This window comes from Corvus kubaryi, unplaced genomic scaffold, assembly GCF_017639235.1.
Source record: "Corvus kubaryi isolate FWS band 111438036 unplaced genomic scaffold, C.kubaryi_AGA036_p1.0 split1-131, whole genome shotgun sequence".
NCBI lineage: Eukaryota > Metazoa > Chordata > Aves > Passeriformes > Corvidae > Corvus > Corvus kubaryi.
Window position 1 is genome coordinate 20,415,397 of NW_024582073.1, and position 16,955 is coordinate 20,432,351.

A 16,955-nucleotide genomic window follows, 5' to 3' on the forward strand; every position below is an offset into this window, starting at 1 on the left:
GTTTCAGCAGGACATAGAGCCTTATGATTCAAGTTTTATCCAAGACTCTGCTTACACACCTGCTCCTTGAAGAATTGCCATGATTCACAATTTCCAGTCCCCTTCCTCATTTCATAGAATACAGACACAGTGAAGTCACTGTGGAAAGACTAGACCAACTCTTCATCAGATGGCAGCCAGAATTTAATTAATTTTCATGTGTTTCTCTATTAAGAAATTGTTGAGCCACTGTGAATGTTTTAATTTTCAGATGGAGTCCAAATTTCAGGTTATAAATTCTTACACAAGAAAATCTGCATTTCCTATACAACTTTATTTTAGACACATGTGCAATAATATGTGTGCAGTTCCTAACTAGCTTTTGAGCACAATGAAACAGAACAATAAAGCTTTGGGAAGGCAGTGGGCTGCAGAGCGAATTCCCCTAACCCTGGCTTTGAGGTAGGCACTGATGGTCCCTGTAGGACTCTGCCGAGCAGAGATAACAAGCACTGTCAAAACAGGTTTCCTAGAGCAGATTGCCTAACAATCTGGGAAGGGCAGGATCCAAAGATTTCCCAAGGAGAACATTTTCACATCCAATCAGTCTTTCAGCACTGCCCAGACTGTCCATAAAAAGGCTCATATAGCAGACTAAGATATGATGGAGGGCTGAGAAAAATCAGTCTGGTAGAAACTAGACGAAGTCTAAATTAATTTTTTTGTAGTTTGAAGAGAAACTCTTATCATGAACCTTCCTCATCTTGTGTCATTTCCCTTTTTTTCTTTTATTTTAAATGACTGGTGATTTTTTTCCAAATAAATTAAGAGGTATGCCCCAGTCAAAGTGATTTTTTTTTTAAATAATCATGAATACTCAATCCAGCCTACAGATACAATAATTACCCATGGGAATGGGACTTAATATACCAATCTTCAAACATCATGGTCTCTCTCTCCACTGGCAACATCTGAAAGGCTAAGAAACATGGTATAGATATTTCAGCCAACCAACTCCTGGAAATCCTGTAGATACTATTTACAAACATTTTCTGCACCCATTATTGTAATTGAAATATTTATATTTTTCTAAATTAAAAATATAAATTCAAAACAAGGACACTCCCATTCCTTCACTAACCCTCATAATAATTAAACATGTCTAAGATGACCAAATCAGCAGACTTAGCTGGCAAACAAAGAAACCAAAAGTATCCTATGAGATATTGAAAAGAAATATATTCCATATGCTTTGGGATATCTTATAATGGAACCTTAAGCAACAGATGGAAGTTGAATAACAAGATAGATGGGTACATATAGATAAATATCTGGTTTATTTATCCTTGGTAGGCAAACAAGTAGACCCCATTAGCTGCAGGTTCAGTAACAGGGGTAAACAAAGAGAAAAAATAGAGTCAGGTAAGGAAGCAGACCAGATTATATTTCACATTCAATATTACTCCCTTAAAAAAAAAAGTCAACAGAAAGAGATAGTAATATAATCAATTGTACATTACAAGAAAGCAAAAAGATACACTAACCCAAATGGATGCTTTTCCATTTTTTCATTTCTGCACTGTTTCAATAAAATACAGATTCTAATACCAAGAGATGTAAAATGTGAATGTAAATACCTCTAGAAATTAAAATTTATGGCTCTCCTAGCAACCGTGTCTCCAACAGTTGCATACATGCAGTATTCTGCATGGTATTTCGTGCGAGCTTTTGTGCTCTCACAGCAACGAGGTTGAATTATGGTTGCTGTGGGAACTATATCTTTGAATTTCTTGACTTGTGCTCTCATCTGAACTCAAATGTTACATTTACATAGGCAAGCATTTGCTAGTTTTCTCCATGTAAAGGAATCTATGCGAATGGTTACATACTTAAGTACTCTTACCAAAGAAACAACACAACTCCATGTCTGGAGAAGTACAGAGCTCCAATCACTGTCACACCACATACACAAGAAGTAAAACAGAGACACATAAAACCTGTGAGTCAAATGTGGCAGGGTATGTATAGAAACAGTAATATGTGATGATGTCACTGAAGTTTCGGGTTTGCAATCCTCCTTTATTTGTTCTGCTTTTTAACTACAGGGTTTGAATACGTGCTTTCTTTCAACCATTTGAGGAGACAATACATATGCATATATATATATATGTACAGAGAGAGAGAGAGAGAGATACACACACATTTGTCAGATGCTTTGGAGCTTCTTTTTAAGTGAGTGATCTTTGCAAGTGTGAGGGGGTCAGTATTGCCCAGGTCAGTATTGCCCAGCCCCAGTCAGCACAGACATTGCTCTGGGAACTTTCTGAACCTGCAGCAAAAGAAAGCAATGACTACAGAGGTCTGACATTTGACGTGTAATACAGGTCACAAGCTGCTCTAGAGACTCACCTCAGCATAGGGGAGAGAGAGAGAGACAGAGATCCTCTTACTGCTACTAGAGATGGTCTCTAGCAGAGGTGATTCATCTCGTAGTAGAATCAAGAAGCTTGAACTTTGAGGTCTGTCTTCTTGACATAAAATATTCTATTTACTGTTTCCCCATGGGTACATTTTATGATTTGGCATCATCAAGAAAAGGGGAGTCAAGTCCTTTAACAAACCTCTGTGCATTTTCTCAATTATCATTGAACAATTATGCCTCTAAAATAATCAGACTAGAAATCAGAAATACGAAGTCAATACCGCAATATTCTTACATTGAAAGAAATTTCAATGCACAGTTGCTACTTCCAGAAGCCAAGATAGGTATCATGTTTTAAGGAAGATTTTTGATCAATGTGGAGGAGCACGAGGAGAGGGAGAAATCAAAAAGCAACATAAAGTCACAGATCCTGAGGCACGGCGGCACGCTTCTGAAGAAAGACCAGTGCACAGCTACACCGTCAATGCCCTCAGCAGACTCTCATTGTCTCTTTAGCTTTCACTTAGGAAAGGTGGACATTCCACTAGGGCAAGTGTTCTTGGGGAAAAAAACTCAACCCAGCAAAAGCAAACAAAGTGAAATATGACTGTGATGCCCTGGTTTAGAATAGAGGAAACAGCACACCCTGAATGTAACAGCCTGCCAAGAGTAAGGAAAAAAAATTGTGGGGTTTTTTCCCTTGAGATTTTTCATGTAGGGTTTTACGATGTAGTGCATGAAAAGTAAGACTTATTCTTACTTTATTCTTACTTTATTATATCTAGTTTGCATATCATTACAAAGGACTCCAAGTTAGTGCTTCTTGCAAATAAATGAAATCTGAAGCATGGGGTATTTCCACAATAAACAATTTCAAAGCAGAGTTTACAATGTTAACACAAGAACTTATCAGAGAAGCTTCAAAAATAAGAGTTATCTGACAAACAAAAACATATATTGAAGAAAACTAGTCTGTATTAAAAATTTCAAAGATCATGAAGTAAGATTCAACAAGAAACCATCAAGTCTTGCAAGGATAACACCTCTACTTTCCATCTTCAAGTCTAGTCATAACACAGAAGTTTATTTTGGGTATAAAGAGAAGGAATATTAATATAATTTGTATCTCCCAAAGAAATTGTGAGTTATTTTCATTTCAGGATCTCAAGACTACTAAATATGGTAATTAGTTATAGTAGTTGTGTGAAGTGGAAAGGCACATTACTAACAATGCAACCATGCTGAATAGTTTTACAACTCACTTTTGAATGACACATGCCCTCTTTATGAATAGAATGTCAAATCAACAGCCCCTGTTAGTGTCTAGACATAATTGTCTCTGAATTGAATACATCAGCGTTAACTGCAATACCAAGATGGTTCCAACTAAAATAATGGAACTGTCTCTTGCACCATACTTCTGCATATTTTTCTAAAAATTACCTAATACAATCGGTGGAGAAAGATTTATGAGGTTAACATTTTGCATATTCCTGCAATCAGCCCAACCGTCAACTCCATTCACTGTGACATGAGCCGCTATAAAATGTGCTTGCAAATAAACAGAAGCAGAACATCTGGGGAATGTATGCATTCTGAAAAGAAACTGTATTTGATGCAAGACTTAAAAACATACAAATAGGCCATCAGTTTTTTGAACATACAAATATTTTAAATATTATACATTTCAATTGTAATAGCCATGTGCAAAATATTATGTATATAAAAAACCAGTATTTGTTTATGTACTTATTCTGAAGCTTCCTGAAGGAAAAGTCAAACACATCTACATTGATTGCATATAACTTTCTGTTGGTTTTTATATGAACCTTGCACAGACATAAGAAAAAAGCGTATGCATGTACATTTGTGAACATGTAAAAAATAAAGAAATTTCAAAAGTATTTTACAAAATAACTAAAAATAAGCCACAGAGTTCTACATGTTGGCATACTCAGATATTAGAATGTTGTGCACAACTTCATAATGTAATGTCTAAATTGTCTAACAGAGCAGCTTGCATACAGTCTGAAGGCCACATGATGATACCCCATAGAAGTATGAATGGAATCCAGGGGTACCTTCTATGGAAGTAGTCATATTTACAGATTCACTAATTGGAAATAGGAACTAAGTCAACAGCAGGATACTACCACATGCAGGAGTATTCATGTCGATAACAAATGAAATGCTTCATTCTCACCCTTCACTGTCACGGCAAGGACTTTTACTATTCTATATTTATCTCCAGAAAGAGAAACATAGGATCATCTAGGTTGGAAGACACCCGTAAGATCATCCAGTCCCACTATTAACACAGCACTGCCAAGCTCACTAAACCACATCCCAAAGTGGCACATCTACGTATCTTTCAAACATCTTCAGGGATGGTGACTCCACCACAGAATCACAGAATCACCAGGTTGGAAGAGACCCTCAAGATCACCAAGTCCAACCCATGCCCTAACACCACCTCAACTAAACCGTGGCACTGAGTGCCACATCCAGTCTTTTTTTAAACACATACGGGGATGGTGACTCTACCACCTCCCCAGGCACGCAATTCCAGAACTTTATCACTCTCTCAGTAAAGAACTTTTTCCTAACATCCAACCTAAATTTCCCTTGGCACAGCTTGATAACTACCACTTCCCTGGACAGGCTGTCCCAATGCCTGAACACCCCTTCAGTGAAGAATTTTTTTCCTAATATCCAACCAAAACCTCCTCTGGTTCAACTTGAGGCCATTTTGCTTGTCCTATTACTTGTTACTTGGGAGAAGAGACCAACCCCCACCTCTTCACAACCTCCTTTCAGGTAGTTGTAGAAAACAATAAAGTCCATCCTGAGCCTCCTTTTCTCCAGGCTAAATAATTCTGGTTCCCTCAGCCACCCTCCAAGACTTGTGCTCCAGACCCTTCATCAGCTTCATTACCCTTCTCTGGATATGTTCCAGCACCTCAAAATTTGCACAAAATATGTAAGGTGTTCACCCCCAAATATATAATCAACACAGTGCTGTATTCATTCTTCTTCATGAGAAAAAAATATAAGCTTCTTAATACTGAGTACCCTCAAGCTTTTAACGACAAAAAAACCCAAGGAATATATTATGCAATACTCAGTACTCCAGTCACCTCATGGAACAAAGTCACATCACTGCCATCAGCTGTTAACACAAAATGACTAACAATGAATCTGAAGGTTCAATAGCTTTGATAAGAGCTATCATTACAGCAAGTGGCAATCTAGGGTTCCACCAACTGGTATCAGAACCTTGAAATCTTGCACTTGAAAATATGCTCAGGATGCTTGGGAAGTCTGGTCTCCTTCCTGACACGAGTACAAGTTTTAATAAGTACATGTTTTAATGCCTTCTCCCAGTACCTCATGGCTCTTTAGTTTTGTAGCTCACGAATTATAGATTGACTCACTATAAATTGCTCTGCGCTGCTAAAGAAAAAAAAAACAGAGAGAGAAAGAACATTAAAAAGCACATTGTAGTGCGCACATTGGTTTTGCTATTTTACATATATATTGCTTTATTCAAAATACCAGCTGTATGTTCTTACTGTGACAGAAGAATCACTCCTTACACATAAAAAAATACTACAGTGAAGCCACTTCTGTCTCACATGGAGTTGCACTGAGGAAGGCCAGTCACCACAGAGTTCTTCCTGCAGGCTACAGAAAACATCTATAAAAAATCCATGGTGGGCTAGTCAGAAACACCTGTGTTTAAAAAAGCTCTGCAGACTAAGTAAAAGGGACTGCATTCATCATGTCAACTAAAGGTTTTAGCATGCTATTTAAGCAGAATATTTAAAAACATACATGGACCTGATACTGAAAACTGAAGGAATTTAAAGAACTAAGTCTCTCATGCTGTCCTTAGAAATCAGCAAACTATGAATTGAGTGACCAAAAAATCACATGAAACCACTGGAGTCAGTCACAAAATTTAAAAAAAAAACCCAAAAAAAATTTCGATGGTGGGGGGTTAAAAGAGACCTCACTAAGTTCCAAACTGCTAGAAATTTATGTGGCAGCTCCCTCTTCTGGATCACCAAACCCTGACAATTCAGCTGAGATGGCAAGATGTAGAATCTGACTAGTAAGTAACACCTTTTCACTGTTGGTGGGTTTTGTCATGTGCCATTAGGCAATTACACAGGAACTTGTGAGCTATTGCCTATTATTTTGAATAAGGGGTTTGTATCCAAGTAGCATACATGAGGGAAAGGCAGTTGAAAATACCTGAATAGTTTGCGATACTTTTGGAATTTTTTCATCAGACAGTACAAACATGCAAGAAAAAAACCTATATTGACTTCTGCTTTAAATCTCTCACCATTTTACTAAAAAAATGCATTTTACAGAAAAGAACTGATCAATAAGAATATTAAAACTCAAACTCTGTGGCCTGCAGTATGACTTCTGAATCCGTATTTGCAGAAGTTAAGCTTCTGGATTGCAATTCTTGAAACAGAAGAATCTTACCTTCTTGAAATTTCTTTCAGCTTTGACAGGTTCATACCTAAAAAAACCCTTGCACAGTAGAAAAAACTTCTCTGTGCATCAGCTCTTCAGACACCCTGCAAGACAGCTTGGGCAATTTCTGCACACATTTATAAACTGGAATTGGAAAGGTCAGAAAATTGGTACTCTCTATCCCTATATAAAATTCATCTCCATAAAGGAACCCTGGCTTTCTGACTTGACCTCTAATGGAATAGGAGGCCTTGTGAAGACCTGGTGATTTTTCTGTATCTCAGCTGGAACCACAGGCAATTCTGTACTCTCTAAATTGTCCATCACTATTCAAGCTGAATGACAATGTTTGACTTAAATATAAAAATTACTCTAAATGGCAAATTTACAGCCCAAATGAAATCACTGTTTACTTCACAAGTGCTATTATTGATAACAAAATCATTATCTAAATTAAATTATTGAATATTTAATGAGGAAGACAGTGCTTAGATGATGTCCCTGTTAAATCTGGACCAGGTAATTTGAAAGCCTGCTTTTGACTTGCTAATAATTGCATAATCAGGCCTACGACAGTGTGATTTCATCTTTCACGAGATATTTATACTGAGTGCATCATAAAGTATATGGCAAACTGAAACACCAAGGAAATTTTGATCATTCAAGCATGGATAAAACTAAAATTGCCAGGAGTTATTTGGATGGAACTGAAAGGATCATATAAAATGGAAAGCCTTGTGGACATGGAAAGAGTGAGAGAGAGGGAAAAGAGCTAAGATTTGCTGTGCAGGCACCTGCTGCAAATGGCAGACTTCCAATGACACAGAGAAGAGACATTTTTGTCAAACTGTAGAACAGTCAGTGGACTGAGACCACCCACAATTCCCTCTGCAAGGAAAAGGTACAGAGGACGAAGGAAAAGTAAAACCAACGGAGACTAGAAAATCCACCTGAGTATGTAAAGTGTCAGACTGGAAAGCAGTGCCCTGCTAAACCTGCTGTTTACCAGCAGAGAAGGCTTGGTGGGAGCTGTGGTGATCAGAGGCCATCTTGGGTATAGTGACCATGAAATGATAAAAAGTTTTTGATTCTTGGTGAAGTAAGGAAGGGGATTAACAAAACCTCTACCTCGGACATCCCAAGGGTAGGCTTGCTTTGGGGCTGTTCAGGACACTGGTTCAGACTCCCTTGGGAAACAGTCCTTAATAGCAAAGGGGTCCAGAAAGGCGGGACATACTTTAAGAAGGAAATCTTAAAGGCCCAGGAGCAGACTGTCTCCACATACCAAAAGATGAGTCAGCGGGGAAGACCACCACCTTGGCTGAACTTTCAGCCTGAGCTTTTGCTGGAACTCAGGGGGTGAGGGGAAGAAAAAAAAAAATATAGAGTGTATGACCTTTGGAAGAAGGGGCAGGCCAGTCCAGAAGAGTAAAAGGGTATCATTAAGTCACATAGTAAGAAAATCAGAAAGGCAAAAGCCTATGGGCCCGGATGGGATCCACCTGAGGGTACTGAGGGAGCTGGCAGAAGAGTTAGCCAAGACACTCTCCATCACTTACCAGCAGTCCTGGCTAACCAGGGAGGTCCCACATGACTGGAGGTTGGCCAGTGTGATGCCCCATCTACATGAAGAGCTGGGGAGAGGATCCAGGAAACTACAGGTCTGACCTTGGTGCTGGGGAAAGTTACAAACCGATCATCTTGAGTGCCACTACACAGCACGTATAGAGCAACCTGGGGATCAGTCCCAGGCAGCATGGATTCATGAAAGGCACATCCTGCTTGACCAACCTGATCTTTTCTGACCAGGTGACCCACTTAACTGATGAGGATGAGGAAAAGGATGTGGATGTGTCTACCTGGACTTTAGTAAATGTTTCCCACAGCATTCTCCTGGAGGTACTGGCTGCTCATGGATTGGGCAGGTATACTCTTCACTGGGTAAAAAACTGCCTAGGTGTCCAGGCCAGAGAGTGGTGGTGAACAGAGCTACATCCAGCTGGGGCCAGTCATCAGTGGTGTCCTCAGGGCTCACTACTGGGGCCAGGTCCATTTAACATCTTCAATGTTGACCTGGACAAGATGATCAAGTGCACCCTCAGTCAGTTCACAGACAGCGCTAAGTTGGGTGGGAATTTTGATCTGCTGGAGGGCAGAAAGGCTCTGCAGAGGGATCTGGACAGGGTGGATCGATGGACCAAGGCCACTTGAGACAGGCTCAACAAGGCCAAGTGTTGGGTCCTTAGGTCACAACAACCCCAGGCAGTGCTACAGGCTGGGAACAGAGTGCCTGGAAAGCAGCCTGGTGGAAAAGAATCTGGGGCTGTTGGTTGATAGTGACTGAACATGAGCCATCAGTGTACCCACATGCCCTGAAGGCCAAGACATCTTGGTCTGCAGCAAAAATAGTGTGGCCAGTAGGACCAGGGCAGTGATTGACCCCCCTGTACTCAGACTGTACCCCTGTACTGTGAGGTCACACCTCGAGTTCTGCCTCCTGTTCTGGGCCCCTCACTGCAAGAAAGACACTGAGGTGCTGGAGCGAGTCCAGAGGAGAGCAACAGAGCTGGTGAAGGCTCTGGAGCAAAAGTCTTATAAGGAGTGGCTGTGTGAGCTCCAGGTGTTTAGTGTGGAGAAAAGGAAGCTCAGGAGGGACCTTATCGCTCTCTAAAACTACCTGAAAGGAGGCTGTAGGCAGGTGGGGTCAGTCCCTTCCCCTACGTAACAAGTGACAGGACAAGAGGAAATGGCCTCAGGATGCACCAGGGGAGGTCCAGACTGGACATCAAGAAAAATTTCTTCACTGAAAGAATGGTTAAGCACTGGAATGGGCTGCCCAGAGAGGTGGTGGCCTCACTGTCATTGGAAGTATTCGAGAAAGGACTGGATGTGGAATTTAGTGTTATGGTTTAGCAAACATGGTTATGTTAGGTCAAAGGTTGGACTCAATGATCTTGGAGGTCGTTTTTAACGTAAATGAGTCTGTGACTCTATGACTAAAAAGTAAAAAGGAAACTGGCTGAAGACCACATTCTGGAAACTGAGATGATGAAGGCCGCAACTTATAGCATCTAAGATCAGGAGAATTACAGAACTACAGAATGTTAGAGGAGTGAATGAAGTCCTTGAAATAGGAAAATTGGAAAACCTAGTAAAAAAAAAAAAAGCTTTGCCTGTTTTTCGAGCTTAATCCAAAGAGCAACACCACTTTTCAGGTTACTGAAAAGGAGCTAATGTCTTTGGTCAGACATTTGCAAAATAAATAATTAACAAGTATTTGCTTTATAGTCAAATGACACTTAATGACGCTTAGGAGAAAACACACTCTAGCACTTTCATTAAGTTCCAATGGAAAGACTATGTAGGCAAGGATTTTATGAATCCTTCTAATTAAATCATCTTAATGTACTTCAAAAAATTAATTTATTCCATAAATTCAAACCAGCTCTTAATCAAAACACCAAATTAGGAAACAACAAATAAGAAACGTAAATAAGTCACCCACCTTTTCATAACAAGTACATGTACTTTCCAGTATTTTATTGTCAGTCTTTTTTATAATAATCTACAGAAATATTTGAATGAATGATTCTTACAAAACCCATGCCACGTATAAACAAAGACTCTATAAACCACAATAAAAATATCACAAATGGACTACTGTAGAAAAGTATCACTAGAAGTAAAGCTATCATAAATACAATTTCAATATACCCTAGCCCTTCCTCTTTGCCTATCATGCTGAAGTTTTCATATTGAAACTTAATGTCAGATTGTGCAGCAACAACTAGAAGTATAATCAAATACCCATATTTTCTTGTAATGAGTCATTTACTGGGTCTGGTCTTACACAGCCACATTCAACGTTACAATGGGAGTAAATTATGATGACCACACTTCAAACAGAAGCCCTTTCCATGTGCTGCAGCAGCTCTCTGACATCAGTGATAGTTAACCAACCAAATACCAATAAAAGTCAGCGCAAAATAAAGGAGAGATGAAATACAGGGATTTATATTGAATGTATAAACAGGGACGTATGAGGTAGGACTGGAATAATGGTATTATCCACATACACAGCATCAGAGGGTGCATCAGGGTGCACACAAGCCCTGTAACACACCTTACAGCACTGTATGCAAGCTGGCAGTATCCTAAGCTGTTTAAGACTGGATGTGGCACTTAGTGCCATGGTCTAGTTGACATGAGGGTGATTAGTCATAGGTTGGACTCAATCTCAAAGGTCTTTTCCAAATTAATTGATACTGTGATTCTGTAAATGTACATCGGGGTGAGGCAAGGGGAGTATCAATCCCTCCCAAGCATTTTGATTTCCCTTGAATAAAAACAGAATGGTGGTCTGCAGAAAAGGCACGGATCAGCTCACTACATTTCACAGTCACTGATCACACTACTCACGAGAGGGAAGTCCTGCTTATCAAACCTGATTTCCTTCTATGATAAAGTAACCCACCTAGATGATCAAGGGAAGACAGCTGATGTCTTCTTTTTGGATTTCAGTAAAGTTTTCAATACTGTCTGTCACAAGATCCTTCTGGACAAAATATCCAGCACACAGGTGGATAAACACATCATATGATGGGTGAGCAACTGGCTCATGGGTGGGGCGTGAGGGGGGATATCAGACTGGGGACCTGTCACTAGTGGGGTTCCACAGGGCTCCATCCTCGTCCTTGTGACCTTTAACATCTTCATAAATTATGTGGATGCAGGACTGGAAGAGCTACTGAGCAAGTCTGCAGAGGATACAAAACTGGGAAGAGCTGTTGACTCACTCAAAGGCAGAGAGGCCCTGCAGAGAGATCTCAAGAAATGGAGAGGGCTGAGCAATCACCAATCATATGAAGGGAACATGGGTAAGTGCCAGATTCTGCACCTGGGATGGGGCAACCTTGGATGTACAGACAGCTGGGGAATGAGATGCTGGAATGCAGCACCATGGAAGGGCACCTGGGGGGCTGGTTAATGGCAAGTTGAACGTGAGTCAGCAGTGCCCTGGCAGCCAGGAGGGCCAGCCCTGTCCTGGGGACATCAGGCACAGCATCACGAGCTGGGCAAAGCACCAGCCTGCTCTGCTCTGCTCTGCACTGGAGTGGCCTCACCTCAAATATTGTGTGCAGTTTGGGGCACTGCAATATAGGAAAGATATAAAGCTATTAGAAAGCATCAAAAGGAGGGCAGTGAAGGGCCTTGAGGGGAAGCTATGTGAGGAGTGGCTGAGGTCACTTGGTTTGTTCAGCCTTGAGGAGACTGAGGGGAGACCTCACTGCAGTTCCAGCTTGCTCAAGCTTCTCTGCGGTAACACTGACAGAACCCCAGGGAATGACCTGAAGTTGTGGCAGGGAGGTTTAGGCTCAATATTAGACAAAGGTTCATGAAGATCCAGAGGGTGCTCAGGCACTGGAACAGGCTCCACATGGAAGTGGTCACAGCTCCAAGCCTGACAGAGTTCAAGAGTCTGGACAACATTGTCAGGCACATGGTGTGACTCTTGGGGATGTTGCTGTGCAAGGCCAGGAGCTGAACTCAGTGATCCTTGTGGGTCCATTCCAATTTGGCATATTCTGTGATTCTGTGATCTCCGAAGTGGACAACCGAAGCCCCATTCTGTAAAGCACACCATTCAACTCAGATGGAAATAAAACATCCATTCACAGTGATGATCCTTTGAAAGAAATCTTGGCAAACAGTGAAGTGTTAAGAAAAGGACTGCTACCATGCCTTTTTGTAAAAGACTAAGGAAAAATTTGGTTCTGCCACAAAAGGACTAGAATGTGAAAGCATCTACAGATGGAAACTTCCTATTTAGTTAAACCTTACTAATGAAGACATGACTCACAAGAACATTACTTCAGTTGTAAGCTCGGGCAACCACACTGCTTTCTATGGAATTGATGAAATAATGGAAAAGACAGTAGTGAACCAAATCCAGACTTACTGTCTTTGATTGAAAACTGTAGTAAACAAAAAGCTATTGGAGGTAAACCTGACAGTGATTAAACTCATATTAATCAGTTCACAAGTCTTCTAGTTCCTTAAAATCGTACACTGTTCAATTGTACTTTCACAACAAAACAGTAGATTACCCATCTTCTCAGTAAATCTCACTTCAAACTACTCATAAATAAAAGAGAATGTTACAGCAGCATAAGGTAAGTAACAGGAAAGTTCACATTGCAATTCACAAGGCTAACAGATGCTAACAGAGCTTTCAACCACTCTAGAGCATAAAGTCACAAAATAGATGAAAAGAAAATTTACACTGTAAACCAATCTCAAGTCTTTGATGAGGTAACTTTAAGAGTGAAACTAAAAATATGATTTTTGACTGAATCTTTTCATTAAACATATAATCATTCATATCTAGAATAACATAATGCCAGCTTAGAATTCACAGCATAAATATTTCAAACATGTTTTAACTTATACAGTTTGCAAGAAGTTAATGTGGTTTGGAACTTAAAGCAAAGGCTCTAGATTAAGCAATCCTGGTAACAGTTCACTAGACCATTGGACAAACAGCAAATTATTTGACTTTTCAGAAGTCCCAAGTTGCTATCTGCATAATAGCTGACATTCAGCTTCTAAAAAAAATCACATCCTTAACTTCTATATTTCATTCTTGAAGCCTGTAAATTGATACACTAATACTGTTCTTCATACAGCTTTTGTGAGGCTGCACTTACTGTGAGCAAAGTGCTTTGAGATCTTTAGCATGAATAAAACATATTTTGCACTTAGACGTTAATTATAGAAGTAGCAATATTTGAAATAGGATTTTGTTTCAAGGCAGCAAGACTAAATCAAACATGATTATCTTGGCTTTGATTGTGATATTTTACTTACTATGCTCTATTTTTCCTTGCATTTGAAATATGCAATTTTGCTTTTCTGTTATGTAAATGAATGTTTCTCATTTAACACATCTATTTTTGGAAAAAGAATAATTTTTTTCCTAGGCTAAGACAGAAATGTTGCAGAACACAGTTCTGAAGTCTAACTGACAGAGTACCACAAGGTCAATGCAGGCATTCAATAGTAAAAGCAACAAGAGATGCCCAGAAGACTAACTGAACTTATAACGTTATTATGCAAATGTTTATATACACAGATATCTATCTAGATATATAAATCACACTATAATATTTAATATAGATAAACTAGTCCTTTTGTCCATCAATTAGGTGATCGTAACCAATGCAGCTGCAATTACAAGTCATGGCCTTTCTGAAAAGTAAAAAGAACTGGGATAAAGAGAGAAAAGAAAGTCTGCAATGGAAGTCGTAGGAACAACCCATTTTAAACTAAGGATTCTATCTGGCTCTGTGTAATTTATTTTAGAGGCAAACTTCAGCAAAGGAAAAGATTTGGACTTTATCCAGAAACACTGTCATGAAAAAGAGGTCAAGTCACCTGCCACCACGGACTTTTCTTTGAATTGTTTTTTGTGCAAAATGTGCTGATTATATTGCTGTATGTGTTCCTACATTTCAGTGGCATTTAATACATGTCATATTTGTATACAATCCTATTAAACATAAACAGGGTTTACTACCTGCAGATGACTTTGATTCTACAATTTGTGTGATCAAATTACATTGCTTCAGCTTGTTTTCTGGTCTCTGAATTTCACATATTCCCATGCTGAGTAAAGAGGAAACATGTAAGATTCCTATTTCAGTTGTGGAATAAAATTGGGAATCCAAAAATTGGCATCATTAAAGAGAACTGAAGTCAGAGTTAGTAAAGTAATTTTAAAAAAACATGCCCTGTGAGAAGAGATGACCCAATAAATCAAAGGAATAAAACACCTGTTGAGAAAAAACATTATCATCTCAAAGCACTGCTGAAACACTGATATTTACCCAGGCAAATGAGGTTAAGAAGCATATTCTACTCATTCAAATCTTTAAATGAAAGTAAATGCCAACCTAAAGCTCATTTTCAGCATTCTGTGATGCCTAAGAATTGCTGTCACTCACTCATTACACTCCCTCACACGGATGTAATTTCCACCCCCATCTATCATCATCACATCTGGTTCAGTATGCAGTTTCACCAAAAAAATCCTGTAGGCAAAAAATCACAACATCTTTTGATAAATGCTTTAGTATGCAATTGTGTGTAATTACACACACTATTAAGTACACCTTGAAATATAAACCACCACGGAATAATTGAAAGGAAATATTTAACCCAAAACCTTGATCAAGCTATAGCTTATTATTAGCACACTGGGGTTTAAATAATTTCTCCAAACAGCAAAAAACAAAATGTAACACAAAACTTCACATCCCAAAGGATCACGGATAACAGCTGAAGATACTCCAAACAGGTAATCTGCCTGCCCCAAGGCAAGATCTGTAGCTTTATCACTTCAACGTATGTTTATGAAACAAACACACCTCAAGTGAATGGGGTTTCATTGTCTACCTAATTCATATATTCCAGTGCTCCCCTGTTGAAAAGCTTTCCTTAATGTTGAATCTGAAGCCAATCTATTATGGTGGGCCACCTGCCTCAGTACTGGAAAGTTTTTCAGTCTAACTCAACTTCTGATGCATTTTAAACCTTTACAAAGAGTAAATACACTCTTCTTAGAAATATATAACCCCATCAGACCAAAAACATTGAGATGAGATCTTAGTTCCACTTAACTAATTGAAAACAGATACTGGAAGATGCTTATGGGCACTGCATGCTACACATCTGGCATCCTGGAAAATACAGGTTTGCACCTAAGTTTAAATACTCTGCGTGTTCAAAACCATACACAGTTCGAATACAGAGGGGAGACTTTCCTGCCCTGGCACCCAAAGACTGTTCTGCTGATCACAGAATATTAATAAATAAAACTTTCCAGATGACTTCTTTCGTCAAAGTTAAGGAGTGAAAAAAGGCCAGAAAACTTTCCAGCCCACCTTGCACCGGCACTCACTGACGCCAAGGCCAAAAGGACTCATGCCACCTAGGCTGCTACACGTAAACCAAACTTTTCCCCCCAAAACAGCCAAAACGAAACCAGCCAAGACACTTTCACAACACCTGGAACATGCAAACCACTGGCGGGTAGCCCTTTGCCAGGACTCCCCTCCTGCCCTGGACACACGCACCGCCTCCGCCGCCCCACAGCGCTGGGGCGGCTGGCCCGGTCTCTCTGCCACCAGCGAGCCCCGTCTCTCCAGGCGCTGCCGGCCCGGACACCGAGCGAGGAGACGCGCCCCTTCAGCATCCCTGTACTCACCTTCAGAGACCTCGAACTCGGCTGCTCCATTGAGCTGGTAGAGGCACCAGTCAGCCGCGCTCTCGCCTGGGGGGCCGCCGGCTGGGCAGGAGGAAAGGCACAGTCAGTCGGGCACAGGGCCAGCGGGGGCACAGGGCTGAGGAAGGGACAAGGGAAAGTGGCAGCGGGGGGAAGAAGCAGAGTGGGGAGGAGAGATCGAGGGAGCTGAGAAGGGAACGGAAGGATGAGAAGGGACAGCGAGCGCCGGGGGAAGGAGCGCGTTTCCAGATACCCTGTTTGTGGGACATGGGTGTTGCCCTCCGGAAGGCGCCCACTGCTCTGAACTGTTATTTGCTTTGCTCCCAGCGCCCGTGGCTCGCGGTGCCTCCTCCTTCTCCCAGCGGAGCGGGCGCAGGCAGCCGGCGCTGCCTCGGGGCGCTCGGGGAGCCGGGGGAGGGAGGACGGGAAGGAGGGAAGGCTCCGCCCGGAGCTCCCGGCGGAGGCGGCGCAGCCTCGCCAGAACCCACCGCACCGGGCCGAGCCGCGGCCCCAACAGGTGCGAGGGAGCCCCGGCACCGCGGCGGGACTGGGGCTGGGCGGCCGCGCAGTCTGAGGCGAGCCCGGGCGCGGCGGCTTTGGCGAGATGCGAGATCCCAGCCTCGCCTTGCCCCGGCCAGGAGAGCCCCACCTGCTGCCCGTCCCGCTTCCGTGTGAGTTCCCCGCAGGTGCCGCCCGTGGCCTGGCGAGCATGGGCGCGCATCCCGGCTGCCCCCGAAGCCTGGATGCACATCCCTGGGAGACACCGCACACCAGGCACCC

At 41.3% G+C, this 16,955-nt stretch overlaps 1 protein-coding gene across 1 annotated transcript in view; it reads right to left on the reverse strand.

Moving 5' to 3' along the window:
- The window catches only part of PPP2R2C (protein phosphatase 2 regulatory subunit Bgamma), a 210,000-nt gene extending 193,475 nt beyond the window's left edge, over nt 1-16,525 (reverse strand). Inside the window, exons 1-2 of the mRNA XM_042053871.1 lie at nt 16,429-16,525; nt 16,158-16,238 (exon numbers count right to left, since the gene is read on the reverse strand). Coding sequence (XP_041909805.1) covers nt 16,158-16,238; nt 16,429-16,444 — 97 coding nt within the window. The 5' untranslated portion in view covers nt 16,445-16,525. The remainder of the gene's footprint in view (nt 1-16,157; nt 16,239-16,428) is intronic.
- Between the last annotated feature and the right edge of the window lie 430 nt (nt 16,526-16,955).